The sequence below is a fragment of the Lethenteron reissneri genome, chromosome 57 (genome assembly GCF_015708825.2).
Source record: "Lethenteron reissneri isolate LAM-NWPU_2019-01 chromosome 57, ASM1570882v1, whole genome shotgun sequence".
NCBI lineage: Eukaryota > Metazoa > Chordata > Hyperoartia > Petromyzontiformes > Petromyzontidae > Lethenteron > Lethenteron reissneri.
The window spans coordinates 3,581,741-3,598,770 of record NC_083835.1 but is presented as its reverse complement, the minus strand read 5'-3'; the positions used below and the strand labels follow the sequence as shown (position 1 = coordinate 3,598,770).

The window sequence follows — 17,030 nt, the reverse complement described above, 5'->3', positions numbered from 1 at the left end:
ACATTTTAACTGCAAGGGATGTTTCCTTGCACGGTGATCAAATACATTTTATTTTTCGATTTAAAGATTTCGTGACTGCAGGGATTCATCTTCTTGGTTCTTTCGGTCAGACGCTGTCTTTCTGACAGAATTATTTTATTATGTTTTATTTTTATTATTGTATTATTTCCATTCTACGTGACATTACCGAAAGAACCAAGCAGATAAATACATTTTATTTTTGTAAATTCCAAATGCTTGAATGCATCAAAATAACGTGACCGAAGAGATTAAATGCGATGTTTTTTTGTGCAGTCAATAGTGACCAGGCTGATACCATCGACTTGTGATACTCGGGAAACCAATTGAATGATTGAATGTGCGGTTACCCAGACTCAAACTCAGATTTTTCCAATGGTACAAGGTCAATGCTTTTTCTCCAAGCTATCGCCTCCAAAACACAACATTTTAAGTAAATGCCAGTTTGTGTCTCAGTGCTGCTCTAGCAATCAAACGTTTTGGCAATGTGAACTGTCCTTCTCAAGAGCCAGCCACATGTGCCTGATGCTGTAGCCTCAGATTGTGGGCACGCGGTTGCGTGTGTGGCTGGCTCGTTGGTCTAGGGGTATGATTCTCGCTTAGGGTGCGAGAGGTCCCGGGTTCAAATCCCGGACGAGCCCTAGAAGGCATTTATTTTTATACAGTATACGGAAATAAACTCTGATAAAGTTGTTTTTCCATCACGTGTAAAACTTTTCTAAACACCACACTAAATGTGATATTCTACAAAGTATTTGCATAAGTACGAATTTTTAATTTTTTCGGTCAAACATTTCATGAAAATAATAATATTGAATTATTATAATACTAAATTTGATGATAATTGTTTTTTTACCCTTCTATCTGGCAACAAAACTGACACATTTTTTACAAGGAGTCATGTTTGCATAGACCACAATACCTGCAGTCATAATGCAAACAAAAAACACAACTTTGATCATATATGCACTGTCCTTGAATTTGATTGGTCCACACCCGAGACAGCTTTCCTTAGAGCCTAGTCTCACATGGGTTGGACCAGATGACGCCAAAAGGCGCACATGGCTGCAGGTATTGTGGTCTATGCAAACATGACTCCTTGTAAAAAAAAGTGTCAGTTTTGTTGCCAGATAGAAGGGTAAAAAAACAATTATCATATTTTTTACTGGCAAATGAGGTTCCAGTGGGGACCAAATTTGATTTCAAGCGTATAGTTGCCTTCATATCGTGAGACATATAATCCATCTGGAACTCACACAGCAGTGACCCACCCTGTGTGTTCAACAACTGCCTTTGGTCTTCAGTTTTTTGGCCTTCCCCTACCTTCCGATTACCACGGTTGGCAACGTACGGTGTGAAATAAGTTCAACATACATACAGATTATTTAGCTTCTGCATTCACGTTCATCGGTAATAATTTGGCCTTAGAGGGAATATATTTTACACGGGTAGGAAATTAGACAAATAGAAAACCCAAGATGAATGCGATGGGAGTTGTATGCGGTCATTCGTGACCAGGCTGATATCTATTCGCTACACTTCAGAAACCGGGTGAATGAGGAGGGGTGGTTACCCAGATTCAAACTCGGGTTTTCAGTCGTGCCAGCCCAATGCGTTTACCCCCACGCTATGTTAACCTATCCAAAAAACACAAAGGCGTTTCAGCAGAAGATAATTGTGTCAATATTTCACCAAAATGTGCATTTCAATGTGCACAGCGGAGCCTGCATTGTTGTTGTTTGACTTGCATCCCACTGGGATTTTTGCACAGCGCTGGTGTACGGTGCTTTTTTTCTTGAAGACTTTGCAGTTTTTTCCTGGATTTCTCTGTTTGTGCATAGTCACTTTAAGATGTTTTCTTGTTTATGTTTTTTTGTTGTTGAGGTTGCACCCTATTCAAGAGCCGAATGGCTCACAGGGCTATATCTAATAAATGAAACTGAAAACAGTGCAAGGCTGGCTGGCTCCTCCTGTGAGTGAACTTTAAAAAAAATTCAGTTCCCAGCACATGTGCCTGATGCTAAATTCCCACATTGGGGATTGGAGCGTGTGGCTGGCTCGTTGGTCTAGGGGTATGATTCTCGCTTAGGGTGCGAGAGGTCCCGGGTTCAAATCCCGGACGAGCCCTTGCTTTTCCATTTTTTAGCTATTTTTATAAGATGCTTATAATTCAGGAATTGCACAGCCACTTAAGTGCCGTGAAGCGTATGCTAATTTAGTATTTTGCACACAGCTGATACAATATTGTGAATTGCTTTACACATAGGTCATAAACTTGGAAAAAAGTAATATTCTTTAACTTGTTTTTTGACCTTGTTTCCCGTGGGGTTTTTATTTTTTTAAGCACACTTGTGTGAAGCCTTGAGAGGGCTTGCCATACTGCCACGTGTGACATCCAGGCATTTTACACTGCTGCCACCCTCAGTACCGCCCCCTGTAGGTTAAGGTAAACTATTGCGAAACAGAGCAGACGCAACGTGGCAGCATTAAGTGCATTTCCTGTATGGCTGAAGTCAGCTGGCTCGTTGGTCTAGGGGTATGATTCTCGCTTTGGGTGCGAGAGGTCCCGGGTTCAAATCCCGGACGAGCCCAATAATTTTTTTTGGTAATTAACTTCCGCACATGCCCAGAGATGTTCGGCATTGTTAAAACAGGCTAAATGTACGCATGGTTTGGTCCATAAAAAATAAGTTCATAAGTATAACCCGTAAAAACAAAGTTTTTCACTATAAATCCTTTATATGCGTGGCGGCTCGAGTCCTCTCGTCCACTGGCTTGAGATGGCTGCCACCTATGGGTCAGATGATTGCATGGCACCATTAAGCAATTGGTAATTAAATATAATATTTTTGTCCTAAAAAGTGTAAAATTTAGGAATTTTTTTTCTCACGAACATTAATTGTCACGCACAACGAGTCTGTGTGGAAAAATGTCAGCTCGATTGGTTCACGGGAAGTGGGTTAAAAACGACCGAAAGATTTGCACGGTCGTAAGCAAGCGCGCAAGTGAACTTAATATAAAGGATTTAAAAAAAGAGAGCCGTGTAAAATTCTAAAAGTAAGAGTCTGTTTTTGGTACGCATTGTAGTTTGTGACCACATGCTGATTTTCTCACTCACATAGCCTTCACATAGGGGAGGCAAAATCGGTTGGCTCGTTGGTCTAGGGGTATGATTCTCGCTTAGGGTGCGAGAGGTCCCGGGTTCAAATCCCGGACGAGCCCTGGCTTTTATTATTTTGTGTGGAAAAAGCCAAAATATTATTACGTCCAGATAAATAAGTTTAATTGTCACATTAAAGATTTCATGTACCGTGCTGAACTTAATGCTATTTTCTCAGAAATGTTATCATCTTTTGCAACTTAACCATTCTGTTCCCCACCCCGTCTCGGAATAGCCATGAAGTGTTTCAGTTCTTACGTTTGTTAAGTTTAAACCTCCGAAATGTTGACAAGTCTTATACAGTAGTTACTTATTAAGCACTCACTTAAAACTTGATCACCCAGTCTTAAGATTAGAATTGTTTTAAACTCATTCTCCAGCAGATGGCACGATTGCACCATGGATCACGCTCTCACGTTGCAAAGGCTTTAAAGCGCCTTAAATGTTTCAAGATTTATTCTAGATATGAAGCTTTCGTGACTGCAAGGATTCATACTCTTATGTTTTTTTCGGTAAAGTCACGTAGGTAAAAAATAAAAAATAATTGAAGTAATAATAGAAATAAAATAATAAATCACGACGTTTCGGAGGCAACACAAGTCTTCGTCATCAGGTGGGACCGTCATAGCTAAATTTACTGTATCAAGTACCCTGTACCCTATTATTACTTATATTATTTTTATTTTTACTTACATGACTTTTCCGAAAAAACCTAAGAGTATGTTTCCAGATTGTCCAATGAAATTGATTTGCAACGTATCCTTGGTTCTTTCGGTAAAGTCACATAGAAGGGAAATAATAAAATAATAAAAATAAAACATAATTATATTATGTTACATAATTATATTATGTTTTACTTTTATTATTTTATTATTTCCCTTCTACGTGACTTTACCGAAAGAACCAATAATATACAGGCTACCCGTACAGGTTGCCGGGTAGCCGTTTGCGACCCTGGTGCGGACAGGTACGGGTACGGGTAGGCCGTGAGTCACTGGTGAGTCACCGTTTGTCACTCATTTCCCAACGTCTTGTCTCTTCTCACAATTCAAGTTCCTAGAATCACCCCACCCGCGCCTATAACATGGCTTCATCCCAGAGGTCGCAATCAGGTACCCGTACCCTACCCGATACTCGGCCGGGTACGGGTACGGGTACGGCCGGGTACGGCCCGGTACGGGTACCCGTTTGCGACCCTGGAGCGGCCGGGTACGGGTACGGGTAAGGAATCAAAGCCCGTTTGCGACCTCTGGGACACATGGGTGCAGCACGTCAACGATGTGAAGCAGGCAAAACGGTCCTTCGCCGCCCGTGCGTGACGATCGCCCCGCTTGCCGTCCGCCAGGCTCAACTACTGGGTGAGCGGAGGACTGAACCCGACGGGGTTCCACCTGGTGAACATCGCACTGCACTCGGTCGTCTCGGCGCTGCTCTACGACGTCTGCTGCCTGCTGGTCGGATGGCGCGGGGCACGCGGAGCGCCGGCGTGCCGCACGGCGCTGCTCGCCTCCGTCATGTTCGCTGTGCACCCCGTGCACGCGGAGAGCGTGAGTCCTTGTGTGTGTCCGCACGCACGCGGAGAGCGTGAGTCCCTGTGTCTGTGTCCGCACGCGGAGAGCGTGAGTCCCTGTGTGTGTGTCCGCACGCACGCGGAGAGCGTGAGTCCCTGTGTGTGTGTCCGCACGCACGCGGAGAGCGTGAGTCCCTGTGTGTGTGTCCGCACGCGGAGAGCGTGAGTCCCTGTGTGTGTGTCCGCACGCACGCGGAGAGCGTGAGTCCCTGTGTGTGTGTCCGCACGCGGAGAGCGTGAGTCCCTGTGTGTGTCCGCACGCACGCGGAGAGCGTGAGTCCCTGTGTGTGTGTCCGCACGCGGAGAGCGTGAGTCCCTGTGTGTGTGTCCGCATGCGGAGAGCGTGAGTCCCTGTGTGTGTCCACACGCGGAGAGCGTGAGTCCCTGTGTGTGTATCCGCATGCGGAGAGCGTGAGTCCCTGTGTGTGTGTCCGCACGCACGCGGAGAGCGTGAGTCCCTGTGTGTGTGTCCGCACGCGGAGAGCGTGAGTCCCTGTGTGTGTGTCCGCACGCGGAGAGCGTGAGTCCCTGTGTGTGTGTCCGCACGCACGCGGAGAGCGTGAGTCCCTGTGTGTGTGTCCGCACGCACGCGGAGAGCGTGAGTCCCTGTGTGTGTCTGCACGCACGCGGAGAGCGTGAGTCCCTGTGTGTGTGTCCGCACGCGGAGAGCGTGAGTCCCTGTGTGTGTGTCCGCATGCGGAGAGCGTGAGTCCCTGTGTGTGTCCACACGCGGAGAGCGTGAGTCCCTGTGTGTGTGTCCGCATGCGGAGAGCGTGAGTCCCTGTGTGTGTCCGCACGCGGAGAGCGTGAGTCCCTGTGTGTGTCCGCACGCGGAGAGCGTGAGTCCCTGTGTGTGTCCGCACGCGGAGAGCGTGAGTCCCTGTGTGCGTCCGCACGCGCGCGCGCGCCCGCAAAGAGATAAAGATCCTCTGCGTAGACTTTAACGGGAAGGCCGTCGAGAAGGGCGATTGCTGTTCGCGTGTAGCAGCAGTAGCAGCTATCAAACTAAAAACTATACTGGTAGGAACCAAAAATAGGAGGGGTGGGGCTGTGTTGCGCCCGAAACGTGATTTAATGTAGTTGTTTTCATTTATTTTTTTAATTTTTTTACCTGCGTGACTTTACCGAAAAAACTAAAGAGTGTGAATCTTTGCAGTCACGAAAGCTTGAAATCTAGAATTGGGCAGATTAGTCTCATTAAAAAACACATTCCTGCGGAGGGAGCTGGTGGGAACGTTGGGTTGCTCGGTCAATGGCCAGGGTCAACGGCGGCGTGGTGTATTCCGCAAATATGCCCGACTGTGAGGGCGGGCACAAGCCGGCGTGAGTAGGTTAAACGTTGAGTTTTATAAGGGCACCACGGGGTGAGCAGCCCCTCCCCACCCAGCCCCACCCCTCCCACCCACCACCCAGCCCCACCCCTCCCATTTTTGATTGCACGACGGACGGACGGACACAATAATCCCCTGTGGGCTGGTGTAACCAGGAGGTTCCCACCAGTATCACATGGCCATGCTTTACCACCTGATGACGGACGCTTGTGTTGCGCCCGAAACGTCGTGATTTAATTTAGTTATTTTCATTTATTTTATTTTCTTTTTTACCTACGTGACTTTACCGAAAAAACCAAAGAGTATGAATCCTTGCAGTCACGAAAGCTTCAAATATAGACTTGGGCAGATTAGTCCCATTCAAAAAAAAGATTTGTTTCCATTTGTTTGAATATGCATGCAATGTGCAGTGCCACTCCTAAAAGGATGCTTGCAACAAACAGGTTACTGGCTGGCTCGTTGGTCTAGGGGTATGATTCTCGCTTTGGGTGCGAGAGGTCCCGGGTTCAAATCCCGGACGAGCCCTTTCCTTTTGGCTATATATAATTTCATCCATAATTAGAGGTTTTTGGGTTGGACCGTAAATATATTTAGCGGTAAATATTTCTTATTTTTATTACAGGTAAATATATTTATGACTAAATATATTTACGATCTTACCCAAAAACCTATGTTATGGGTAGTATTGGTCGCGAAAGCCTGATGAAACTTCGTACAGTCGACCCTACAAGTTATTTGTGCATATCAAGGTCTCTATTGTATGCTGAAAGTGTAAAAAAAATCTGGATTTATTATCGGGACACAATTGCACTGTTTGTTACGACACAGCTCTGCTTTGGTTTCTTGGCCTCAGGCACTTTCGCCGGAGCGTAAGAATCTGAACTCCTCCTGAATGCTCGTCATACAGGATATGCGAAATGCCACCTGCCAAAAGACTGTTTGCTGAGCAATCATAGCAGCCGGCTCGTTGGTCTAGGGGTATGATTCTCGCTTTGGGTGCGAGAGGTCCCGGGTTCAAATCCCGGACGAGCCCTGTAGTTTTTTACTTATTTAGTGTGCCTTGAAGAAGGGCCGTTGCCTGAAACGTCGCCTGTTTTGTACATATACTTTTCTATTGAGTTGTTTTGTTGTATTTTGTTGTTCTGCTAACGCAGCGTCAGCACATTGTTTTTATTTGTTTAATTTGTGGTGAGTTACACCACAATCTGGATTTGAATATGAAATACTTCACCACACTGGTCAGTGTTGGTTTGATGAAGAGGGTGGGGAGGGTGGTACAACAGGGTCTAACCTCATTTCCAACCTACTGATGTCTGTGCGTGCACACTTTTCGTGATGTCAGCTTCACCGCATTCGTCTCACCGAAGCCCACCAATTTGCACTTTGCGAAATGCCAAGTAGGCAGATATTTCTGGGTGCCACTCCTTAAAAGGTTGCTCGTTCACGATGTAGACAGGCTGGCTCGTTGGTCTAGGGGTATGATTCTCGCTTTGGGTGCGAGAGGTCCCGGGTTCAAATCCCGGACGAGCCCAAGGTTTTTTATATTTTTATTTAAGCGAGAAACTTGCTTGTACTGGAGAACCCGGTTTAATTGATGGTGTGTTTACCCAGATTTCAACCCGGATTGTGCCTTGGGTCAGCTTTTTCTATCCTGAGCTATATAAACACGTCCAAGACGGAACTTATTAAAGTCAAGATCTCAACAGTTGTATGTTCATTGTGGTTGTGCACCACTGCCAATGATGCCGTCGCCAAATTTTTTTAAATTTCAGCAAAAATATTCCGTGTCACCATCTCAACCAAATGCGCGATTGGCAAAAGGAGGCAGTGCTGTTGTAACGATTCAAAGCTGGCTGCCGCTTTTAAGGGTTTACTTTTGTGGTTGTTTCAACAGCCCCGCCACATGTGCCTGCTGCTGTATGCTCACACTGTGGACACGTGGCTGTGTGTGTGTGTGGCTGGCCAATTGAATGATAATGTGTGGTTACCCAAATTCAAACTCAGATTTTCAATGGTACAAGGTCAATGCTTTTGCTCCAAGCTACCACCTCCAAAACAGAACATTTTAAGTAAAACCAGTAGGTATCTTAACCGAATTAGTGTTTTAATTCGGTTGAGTCAAGGCAAAAGCAAGCAGTGCTGTTCGAGCAAAGGAAAGTTTCGGGAATGTGAACTATTCAAGAGCCAGCCACATGTGCCTGATGCTGTAGCCTCAGATTGTGTGCACGCGGCTGTGGGTGTGTGGCTGGCTCGTTGGTCTAGGGGTATGATTCTCGCTTAGGGTGCGAGAGGTCCCGGGTTCAAATCCCGGACGAGCCCAAGCAAAATATACCTTTTGTGACTTTTTTTTACCTTTTTCCAAATAACGTAAAGTTCTTAACAATGTACAGAAAAGTGCATTGCGGTTATATTCATATTCTTGGTTCCTTCGGTAAAGTCACGTAGAAGGGAAATAATAAAAGAATAGAAATAAATCAATACAACGTTTCGATTGCAACACAAGCTTGTGTTGCAATCGAAACGTCGTGAGAATTTAATTGTTTTATTTTTATTATTTTATAGTTTTTTCCCTGCAGTCACGAAAGCTTTAAATCGAAGGTTATTTTAATGTTATATTTTTTAATAATGAAGGCTGTAATGTATACAAATTTAGTGAAAATCCAAAATTAACAATGTTTTCCATGTGCCTTTTGTTTAGTGATGTGGCGGATACCATTTACTTGCCTAGTTGCAACGGCTGGCTCGTTGGTCTAGGGGTATGATTCTCGCTTAGGGTGCAAGAGGTCCCGGGTTCAAATCCCGGACGAGCCCAGGAACATTTTTTTTTTTAAATCGAATCATTATCCCCGTTCTGGCAGCAGTGGCGCGAGCCGGCAATTGCAGGACTGCGCCTCTAATTTTGTTTTTTGTTTGAAATCTAAAAGTCAGGGTTGATCTTCTTGGTTCTTTCGGTAAAGTCACGTAGAAGGGAAGTAATAAAATAATAAAAATTAAACATAATAAAGTCATATAATATAATTTAATAATAATATAATATATTATTTATTATGCTTCATTTGTATTATTTTATTATTTCCCTTCTACGTGACTTTACCGAAAGAACCAAGAAGATGAATCCCTGCAGTCACGAAAGCTTTAAATCGAAAAATAAAAGTCAGGGTTGGTTTCCCGAGAGATGGTTTCACAAATGCAGCGCGTACACTCTTTGCACTGTTTGCTCAGGCATACTTTTGTAGTGATGTCACCGTCAAGCATTATTAAGGCCACGAATCACCTGAACTTTGAAAAAAAATTCTGATCGAAATTATAAACCCTCGTTGGTCTACTCTAGGGGTATGATTATCGCTTAGGGTGCGAGAGGGTGCCGGTTAAATCCCGGATAAACCCCGGGGATGTATCTTTTTTCACGACTAATTTTATATGTTTCTACATACAGTACGTTATGTAACGTAACGTAAAAAATAATTTTGATTTAAAGCTTTCGTGACTGCAGGGATTGATATTATTAGTTCTTTCGGTAAAGTCACGTAGAAGGGAAATAATAAAATAATACCAATATTAAACAATAAAATTTCTCACGACGTTTCGACTGCAACACAAGCAATCATCATCATGTGTGAAATCCACAGCAAGAAAATTTGAAACAAATGGCGGTAAATTTTCTTGCTGTGGATTTCACACCTGATGATGATTGCTTGTGTTGCAGTCGAGATTTTTTAAATATTTGTATTATTTTATTATTTCCCTTCTCCGTGACTTTACCGAAAGAACCAAGAATATGTTATAAATAATGTTCATTACATTGTAGCTAAATACATTTAATGTCCAAAATTAGCGAAAATTTCAAATTGCCAATGTTATTTTTTTCCCCCCCAAGGTCTCTTTCTTTAGTGACCAGAGTGATACAATCTCCTCGCAAACCTCGTTGGCCCCGGGGAATGATTCTTGATTTGGTTGTGAGACGTCAACAAGAAACTCGCTGCTCTGGAGAATTCCCAGTTAAATTCACGGCGTGTTTACCCTGAATTTCAACACAGGATTATGCGTTGGGCCAGCTCAACGCGTTTCACCCGAAGCTGTACAAACACTACCCACTACCGAACTTATTTAAGTCAAAATTTCAACACATTGGTCAATTTATATTCTTAGGTTTTTTTCGGTAAAGTCACGTAGGTAAAAAATTAAAATAAACAAGTAAACCCGTAAAAACAAAGTTTTTCACTATAAATCCTTTATATGCGTGGCAGCTAGAGTCCTCTCGTCCTCTGGCTTGAGATGGCTGCCACCTATGGGTCAGATGATTGTCTGCCACCATTAAGCAATTGGTAATTAAATATTTAATTTGTTTTCCCTAAACAGTGTAAAATTTTGGAATTTTTTTCACGAACTTAATTGTCACACACAACGAGTCTGTGTGGAAAATGTCAGCTCGATTGGATCACGGGAAGTGGGTTAAAAAACGAGCGAAAGATTTGCACGGTCCTAAGCAAGCAAGCGAACTTAATATAAAGGATTAAAAAATATATTCGCCTGTGGAGGACGCGGGGATCGATCCCGCGACCTTTGGCATGGGAAGCGAGGGCGCTACCAACTGCGCTACTCCACCACGGCCTGTGGAGGGGTTACGCTCTGGGCTCTTACACTGTGACGTTCAGCCAAAGCTATGAATGAGTTCTATTTGAATATATGTAAAATACTTTTTTTTTGCCTAAAAAGTGTAAAATTTTGGGAATTTTTTTTCACGAACATTAATTGTCTCGCACAACGAGTCTGTGTGGAAAATGTCAGCTCGATTGGATCACGGGAAGGGGGTTAAAAAACGACCGAAAGATTTGCACGGTCATAAGCAAGCAAGCACGCAAGCAAGCAAGCGAACTTAATATAAAGGATTAAAAAAAAGTAAAATAAAATAAAAATCACGAAGTTTCGATTGCAACACAAGCAATCATCATCAGGTATAAATGAAATAGCAACAAAAAATTCTAACCAGAAAAACAGTCACGAAAGCTTTAAAACAAAATTTACCTACGTGACTTTACCAAAAAAACCTAAGAATATGAATCCTTGCAGTCACGAAAGCTTCAAATCTAGAATTGGTCAATTTGTTTGTTCATTGTGGTTTTGCACCACTGCCAATGGCGGCAGGTTGCGGGGGAAGGACAACAAACGAAACACAAAAACAAGTTCTAACGAAATAAATGTTCAATCTGGATTTAAGACTTCCTAATATCGGAAGGAAGAGCGTTCCAGACGGCCGCAGGAGCGCATCTGAAAGCGCCGCGCGATGCGGTCACCGCCACCGTCTTTGTTCGATGGCGAGCAGCCAAAATCCACTGGGAAATGCAACATCGGCAAAGGAGGCGTCCATAAATGACGTCACGCACCTGGGGGGCGGGGGGGTCAGACATTTGTGACGATGTGTGACGAGGGGGGGGGGGTGAGAAATGTGACGTCACATCAAAATGCGCAACTTTAAATAAATATAGACAACACGTTCTACTTAATTAAATTGACTTTTTGATAAGTGTTTTCTCCTACAACATCAGAGTGCAGCGCCACATTAAATACGCACTACAATGACAATAGTTTAAAGCGATTTGAAGCATGTTTTATTTTTGGGGGGGTGGGGGCAGAGCGTTGTGACGTCATATTTGAGGGGGGGGGGGTCTGACTTTCTGTGACGTCGTGTGACGAAGGGGGGGGGGGGGTTAAAAAATCGTCCAAAATCGCGTGACGTCATTTATGAACGGCCCCCAAGGGGTTCAACTTTTCGTTTCGTTTCAATAACCTCTCATTGTGGACACGTTGATTCGTTTGTGTGGCCGGCTCGTTGGTCTAGGGGTATGATTCTCGCTTAGGGTGCGAGAGGTCCCGGGTTCAAATCCCGGACGAGCCCAGGAGCATATTTTTTACGAAAATTTCTTCCCTTTCTGACAGCATTGGTGTGAGCTGGTAATTGCAGGGCAGCGCCTCTATTTTTTTAAATTTACTGTTAATTGCTTAAAAGGTAAAAGTCAGGGTTCGAGAGATGGTTTCACAATACAGTACGTACACTCGTTGCACTGTTTGTTCAGGCATACACATGTAGTGATGTCACCTTCAGGTTTTATTATTCTCACATAACCTGACCTTTGCTGAGTGCCGAGTTTGCATGAACTTTAGAGTGCTCCTCATAAAAGGCGGCTTGATCACAAACGAGACGAGCTGGCTCGTTGGTCTAGGGGTATGATTCTCGCTTTGGGTGCGAGAGGTCCCGGGTTCAAATCCCGGACGAGCCCTGCGTTTTATTTTTTTATTGCATTCCAATCTTGATATTCAAAAATCAACATAATTTGTTTACTCCCTTCTGTAAAACGCGTGTTTAGCTCTAGATTTGAAGCTTTCGTGACTGCAAGGATTCATATTCTTAGGTTTTTTCGGTAAAGTCACGTAGGTAAAAAATTTAAATAAAAAAAGTAAAATAAAATAAAAATCACGAAGTTTCGATTGCAACACAAGCAATCATCATCAGGTATAAATGAAATAGCAACAAAAAATTCTAACCAGAAAAACAGTCACGAAAGCTTTAAAACAAAATTTACCTACGTGACTTTACCGAAAAAACCTAAGAATATGAATCCTTGCAGTCACGAAAGCTTCAAATCTAGAATTGGTCTATTTGTTTGTTCATTGTGGTTTTGCACCACTGAGAATGGCGGCAGGAAGGACAACAAACGAAACACAAAAATAAGTTCTAACGAAATAAATGTTCAATCTGGATTTAAGACTTCCTAATATCGGAAGGAAGAGCGTTCCAGACGGCCGCAGGAGCGCATCTGAAAGCGCCGCGCGATGCGGTCACCGCCACCGTCTTTGTTCGATGGCGAGCAGCCAAAATCCACTGGGAAATGCAACATCGGCAAAGGAGGTGTCCATAAATGACGTCACGCACCTGGGGGTGGTCAGACATTTGTGACGATGTGTGACGAGGGGGGGGGGGGTGAGAAATGTGACGTCACATCAAAATGCGCAACTTTAAATAAATATAGACAACACGTTCTACTTAATTAAATTGACTTTTTGATAAGTGTTTTCTCCTACAACATCAGAGTGCAGCGCCACATTAAACACGCACTACAATGACAATAGTTTAAAGCGATTTGAAGCATGTTTTATATTTTTTTGGGGGGTGGGGGCAGAGCTTTGTGACGTCATATTTGAGGGGGGGGGGGTCTGACTTTCTGTGACGTCGTGTGACGAAGGGGGGGGGGGGGTTAAAAAATCGTCCAAAATCGCGTGACGTCATTTATGAACGGCCCCCAAGGGGTTCAACTTTTCGTTTCGTTTCAATAACCTCTCATTGTGGACACGTTGATGCGTTTGTGTGGCCGGCTCGTTGGTCTAGGGGTATGATTCTCGCTTAGGGTGCGAGAGGTCCCGGGTTCAAATCCCGGACGAGCCCAGGAGCATATTTTTTACGAAAATTTCTTCCCTTTCTGACAGCATTGGTGTGAGCTGGCAATTGCAGGGCAGCGCCTCTATTTTTTTTTAATTTACTGTTAATTGCTTAAAAGGTAAAAGTCAGGGTTCGAGAGATGGTTTCACAATACAGTACGTACACTCGTTGCACTGTTTGTTCAGGCATACACATGTAGTGATGTCACCTTCAGGTTTTATTATTCTCACATAACCTGACCTTTGCTGAGTGCCAAGTTTACATGAACTTTAGAGTGCTCCTCATAAAAGGTGGTTTGATCGCAAAGGAGACGAGCTGGCTCCTTGGTCTAGGGGTATGATTCTCGCTTTGGGTGCGAGAGGTCCCGGGTTCAAATCCCGGACGAGCCCTGCATTTTATTTTTTTATTGCATTCCAATCTTGATATTCAAAAATCAACATAATTTGTTTTCTCCCTTCTGTAAAACGCGTGTTTAGCTCTAGATTTGAAGCTTTCGTGACTGCAAGGATTCATATTCTTAGGTTTTTTCGGTAAAGTCACGTAAGGTAGAAAACTTAAATTAATAAAAGTAAAATAATAATAAAAATCACGACGTTTTAGAGGCAACACAAGCTTCCGTCTTCAGGTGGAACCGTCACAGCACAATAGCTGTGTTGAATCCGAAACGTCGTGATTTTTATTTTATTTTACTTTTATTTATTAATTCAATTTTTTTACCTACGTGACTTTACCGAAAAAAACCTAAGAAGTGTGTTTAACTGTTTGTTATATAAGAATGCCCGGCCTTTCACTCCTCGTGCTGGTATCTTCTTCAGGAACAGAATGCAGTTTATCCAAGTGCAGTTCTCCGTTCAGCACAATCGTAATAAGCAACGCAGTCGTGTTGCAACGACTAGTCCAGTGTGGTCCAAGTAACACGTTGGGTAGTCTTTTTTGTGTACATGTGGCTCAGAGTTGATTGCCACGTGGCGTCTTGGGCTCTGAGTCTGGGCTGTGGTTCTCACTGCGAGTGTGAGATTAATGTCAATAGTTTAAATCCCAGATGAGCCAACATTTATTACAGTTAAAATTGGCATTGGCGGTGCTTTCGTAGCAATTTGTGACCGTGAATTTAACATTGCTTTGCGTTCACATCACAAATCTATTGCAGATCGAGTACTAACGTAAATACTCCGCATTGCCACGTACACACGTAAAACATTTGCCTGTCATGCAGCACTGCATTTACACGTGTCGTGCATGTGCAATGAGCTGCTTTCCATCTTTGCATCACATTCATGGAGCGTCGGGACTGATGCTGAAAAGCGACAATTTATTTTGCAACCGACGCTAGTCCAGCCGAGAAGTTGAATACGAAATTTAGCAGTCTTTTGAAATACGTGGTCAACCAGGATCATGTCTGACTGTGTTGTTGGCCGACTGGTTTTGCATCACATTGTGTTTCTAAGGTTTCGATTTAAAGCTTTCGTGGCTGCAGGGATTAATCTTCTTGGTTCTTTCGGTAAAGTCACGTAGAAGGGAAATAATAAAATTAAAAACATAATTAAATCATTCTCACGACGTTTCGGCCACAACGCAAGCAGCCATCCTCAGGTGAAGAACAGGTCTGTCGGAAAGAACAGGTCTGTCGGAAAGATCTCTTCTTCACCTGAGGATGGCTGCTTGCGTTGTGGCCGAAACGTCGTGAGAATGATTTTATTATGTAAAAATTTTTTTATTTTATTATTTCCCTTCTACGTGACTTTACCGAAAAAAACCAAGAAGATGAATCCCTGCAGTCACGAAAGCTTTAAATCGAAATTTAGTTGTCATAAGGTTTGTTGAATTCTCGTCTCCCATCTTCTTGTTGTTGTTTGCCTCCGTGCAGTTTACCGTTCTCTGTGTGGGCTGTGTGCTTGGTGTCCCATTGTGTGTTCCCTCGCTGTGTGTTTTGCCACATTTCCACCTGATGATGATCGCTTGTGTTGCGTTCAAAACGTCATGATGTATTTTAATTTATTTAGTTACATTTTATTTTATTTCTACATACGTGACTTTACCAAAAAAAAACAATGAGTACGGTAGTCACGAAAGCTTCAATCCGACGCTAGTCCAGTGTGTCCGAGCAATCTTAAACTAAATTTCGATTTAAAGCTTTCGTGACTGCAGGGATTCATCTTCTTGGTTCTTTCGGTAAAGTCACGTAGAAGGGAAGTAATAAAATAATAAAATAAAACATAATAAAATAAAATAATTCTCACGACGTTTCGGCTATTATTTTATTACTTCCCTTCTACGTGACTTTACCGAAAGAACCAAGAAGATGAATCTTAAACTAACCACGATGTGCCTACACTCCACGAGTGTGTGCCTCTTTGTTTCGCTGGCATCAGAAATGGCACGCAAAGTGGCTCTGGCTGGCATTGCTACGGCGTAATCGACAAAAACAAAAAATACGTGTAACACGTAGGCTCGAATTACTGCACCAGATGGAATTGAATTAAATGATGACGTCACCCTGATGCTGCTCTATTTAAGACCGGAAGCAACAGGAGAGCTTCACCATTCTTGCCCGATGAAGCTGATTGTAATTATCAGCGAAACGTCGGACTACTCACATTTTAAAATGCTGTTGATTCTCTCTTCAGCACACCGGTGAGCTGAAGAAGTCAATTAATTTGTCCTTTAAATAACGTGACACATTTTTTACTGTTTGGCCGTGTCGGGTGGTGGAGGGTTACGACACATTTATTAAAAAAAAATAGCCTTTCACACTATATATTTTTTTATAGTGTGAAAGGCCGAAACACCCTAGGAACCAAAGGTTACACTACTGACGATGCGCTCCCCAAATTTCACCAGGCTCACTGTTCATGAACTCTTGGAAGTGCTTGCACGAAGGATAGTAACATCTCATCCTGTGTTCTTGGAATCAGCACACCGGTGGGCTAAAGAAGTGAATTATTTTGTCCTTTGAAAAACGTGACACATTTTTTACTGTTTGGCCGTGTCGGGTGGTGGAGGGTTACGACACATTTATAAATAACGCGATCTGACCCAAAAACCATTATTATGAAAAATATGTGTTTTATATATATAACATGTGGTGCTTTCGGCAGTAGCTCTGGATCGTAGCACACGACACGGTGAATGAAATCGGCGGCCCCATCACTGGCCACGCGCGTCACATTGGTCAAGCATGTCACGTACGTTGAAAGGATCTCAACAGCGTCACAGTGGATTAGCACAATGAGCTCTCCGATCCATTAGATTGCTCACCACTGACATTGCAGGTCGCTATATAGAGAGAGAGAATCTTACATTGTTGCACGTTTTGTCTTGAAGCTGCTGTGACGCACGCAACGTGACCATACGTTCTTGGGTTCCGGTTGCACACGGGCAGTGCAGGACGTGCTTCAAACGCAGTCGCGCCGAGTTTGATTCCGGTCCAGGGCTGACATCGGTGGCGAGTGGAGCGACATCTGCGTCGGATTGCGTTATGACGGATTGACACAAACGCACACGCGAGGATAGTGT

General features: G+C 43.6%; 1 protein-coding gene and 13 non-coding genes across 15 annotated transcripts in view; all 14 read left to right on the top strand.

Moving 5' to 3' along the window:
• The window catches only part of TMTC4 (transmembrane O-mannosyltransferase targeting cadherins 4), a 55,174-nt gene that overhangs the window by 12,548 nt on the left and 25,596 nt on the right, over positions 1-17,030 (top strand). For both annotated transcript variants that reach the window (XM_061575128.1, XM_061575127.1), the window contains exon 4: positions 4,524-4,725. In XM_061575128.1, the coding sequence (XP_061431112.1) occupies positions 4,524-4,725 (202 nt within the window). The remainder of the gene's footprint in view (positions 1-4,523; positions 4,726-17,030) is intronic.
• TRNAP-AGG (transfer RNA proline (anticodon AGG)) lies at positions 588-659 on the top strand. The gene has a single exon. It is a non-coding gene; the product is annotated as a tRNA-Pro (tRNA).
• Positions 2,074-2,145, top strand: TRNAP-AGG (transfer RNA proline (anticodon AGG)). The gene has a single exon. It is a non-coding gene; the product is annotated as a tRNA-Pro (tRNA).
• Positions 2,538-2,609, top strand: TRNAP-UGG (transfer RNA proline (anticodon UGG)). Its single transcript has one exon. It is a non-coding gene; the product is annotated as a tRNA-Pro (tRNA).
• Positions 3,169-3,240, top strand: TRNAP-AGG (transfer RNA proline (anticodon AGG)). The gene has a single exon. It is a non-coding gene; the product is annotated as a tRNA-Pro (tRNA).
• Positions 6,533-6,604, top strand: TRNAP-UGG (transfer RNA proline (anticodon UGG)). Its single transcript has one exon. It is a non-coding gene; the product is annotated as a tRNA-Pro (tRNA).
• TRNAP-UGG (transfer RNA proline (anticodon UGG)) lies at positions 7,041-7,112 on the top strand. The gene has a single exon. It is a non-coding gene; the product is annotated as a tRNA-Pro (tRNA).
• Positions 7,539-7,610, top strand: TRNAP-UGG (transfer RNA proline (anticodon UGG)). Its single transcript has one exon. It is a non-coding gene; the product is annotated as a tRNA-Pro (tRNA).
• TRNAP-AGG (transfer RNA proline (anticodon AGG)) lies at positions 8,327-8,398 on the top strand. The gene has a single exon. It is a non-coding gene; the product is annotated as a tRNA-Pro (tRNA).
• On the top strand, positions 8,819-8,890 carry TRNAP-AGG (transfer RNA proline (anticodon AGG)). The gene has a single exon. It is a non-coding gene; the product is annotated as a tRNA-Pro (tRNA).
• TRNAP-AGG (transfer RNA proline (anticodon AGG)) lies at positions 11,904-11,975 on the top strand. The gene has a single exon. It is a non-coding gene; the product is annotated as a tRNA-Pro (tRNA).
• TRNAP-UGG (transfer RNA proline (anticodon UGG)) lies at positions 12,286-12,357 on the top strand. Its single transcript has one exon. It is a non-coding gene; the product is annotated as a tRNA-Pro (tRNA).
• Positions 13,449-13,520, top strand: TRNAP-AGG (transfer RNA proline (anticodon AGG)). The gene has a single exon. It is a non-coding gene; the product is annotated as a tRNA-Pro (tRNA).
• Positions 13,832-13,903, top strand: TRNAP-UGG (transfer RNA proline (anticodon UGG)). The gene has a single exon. It is a non-coding gene; the product is annotated as a tRNA-Pro (tRNA).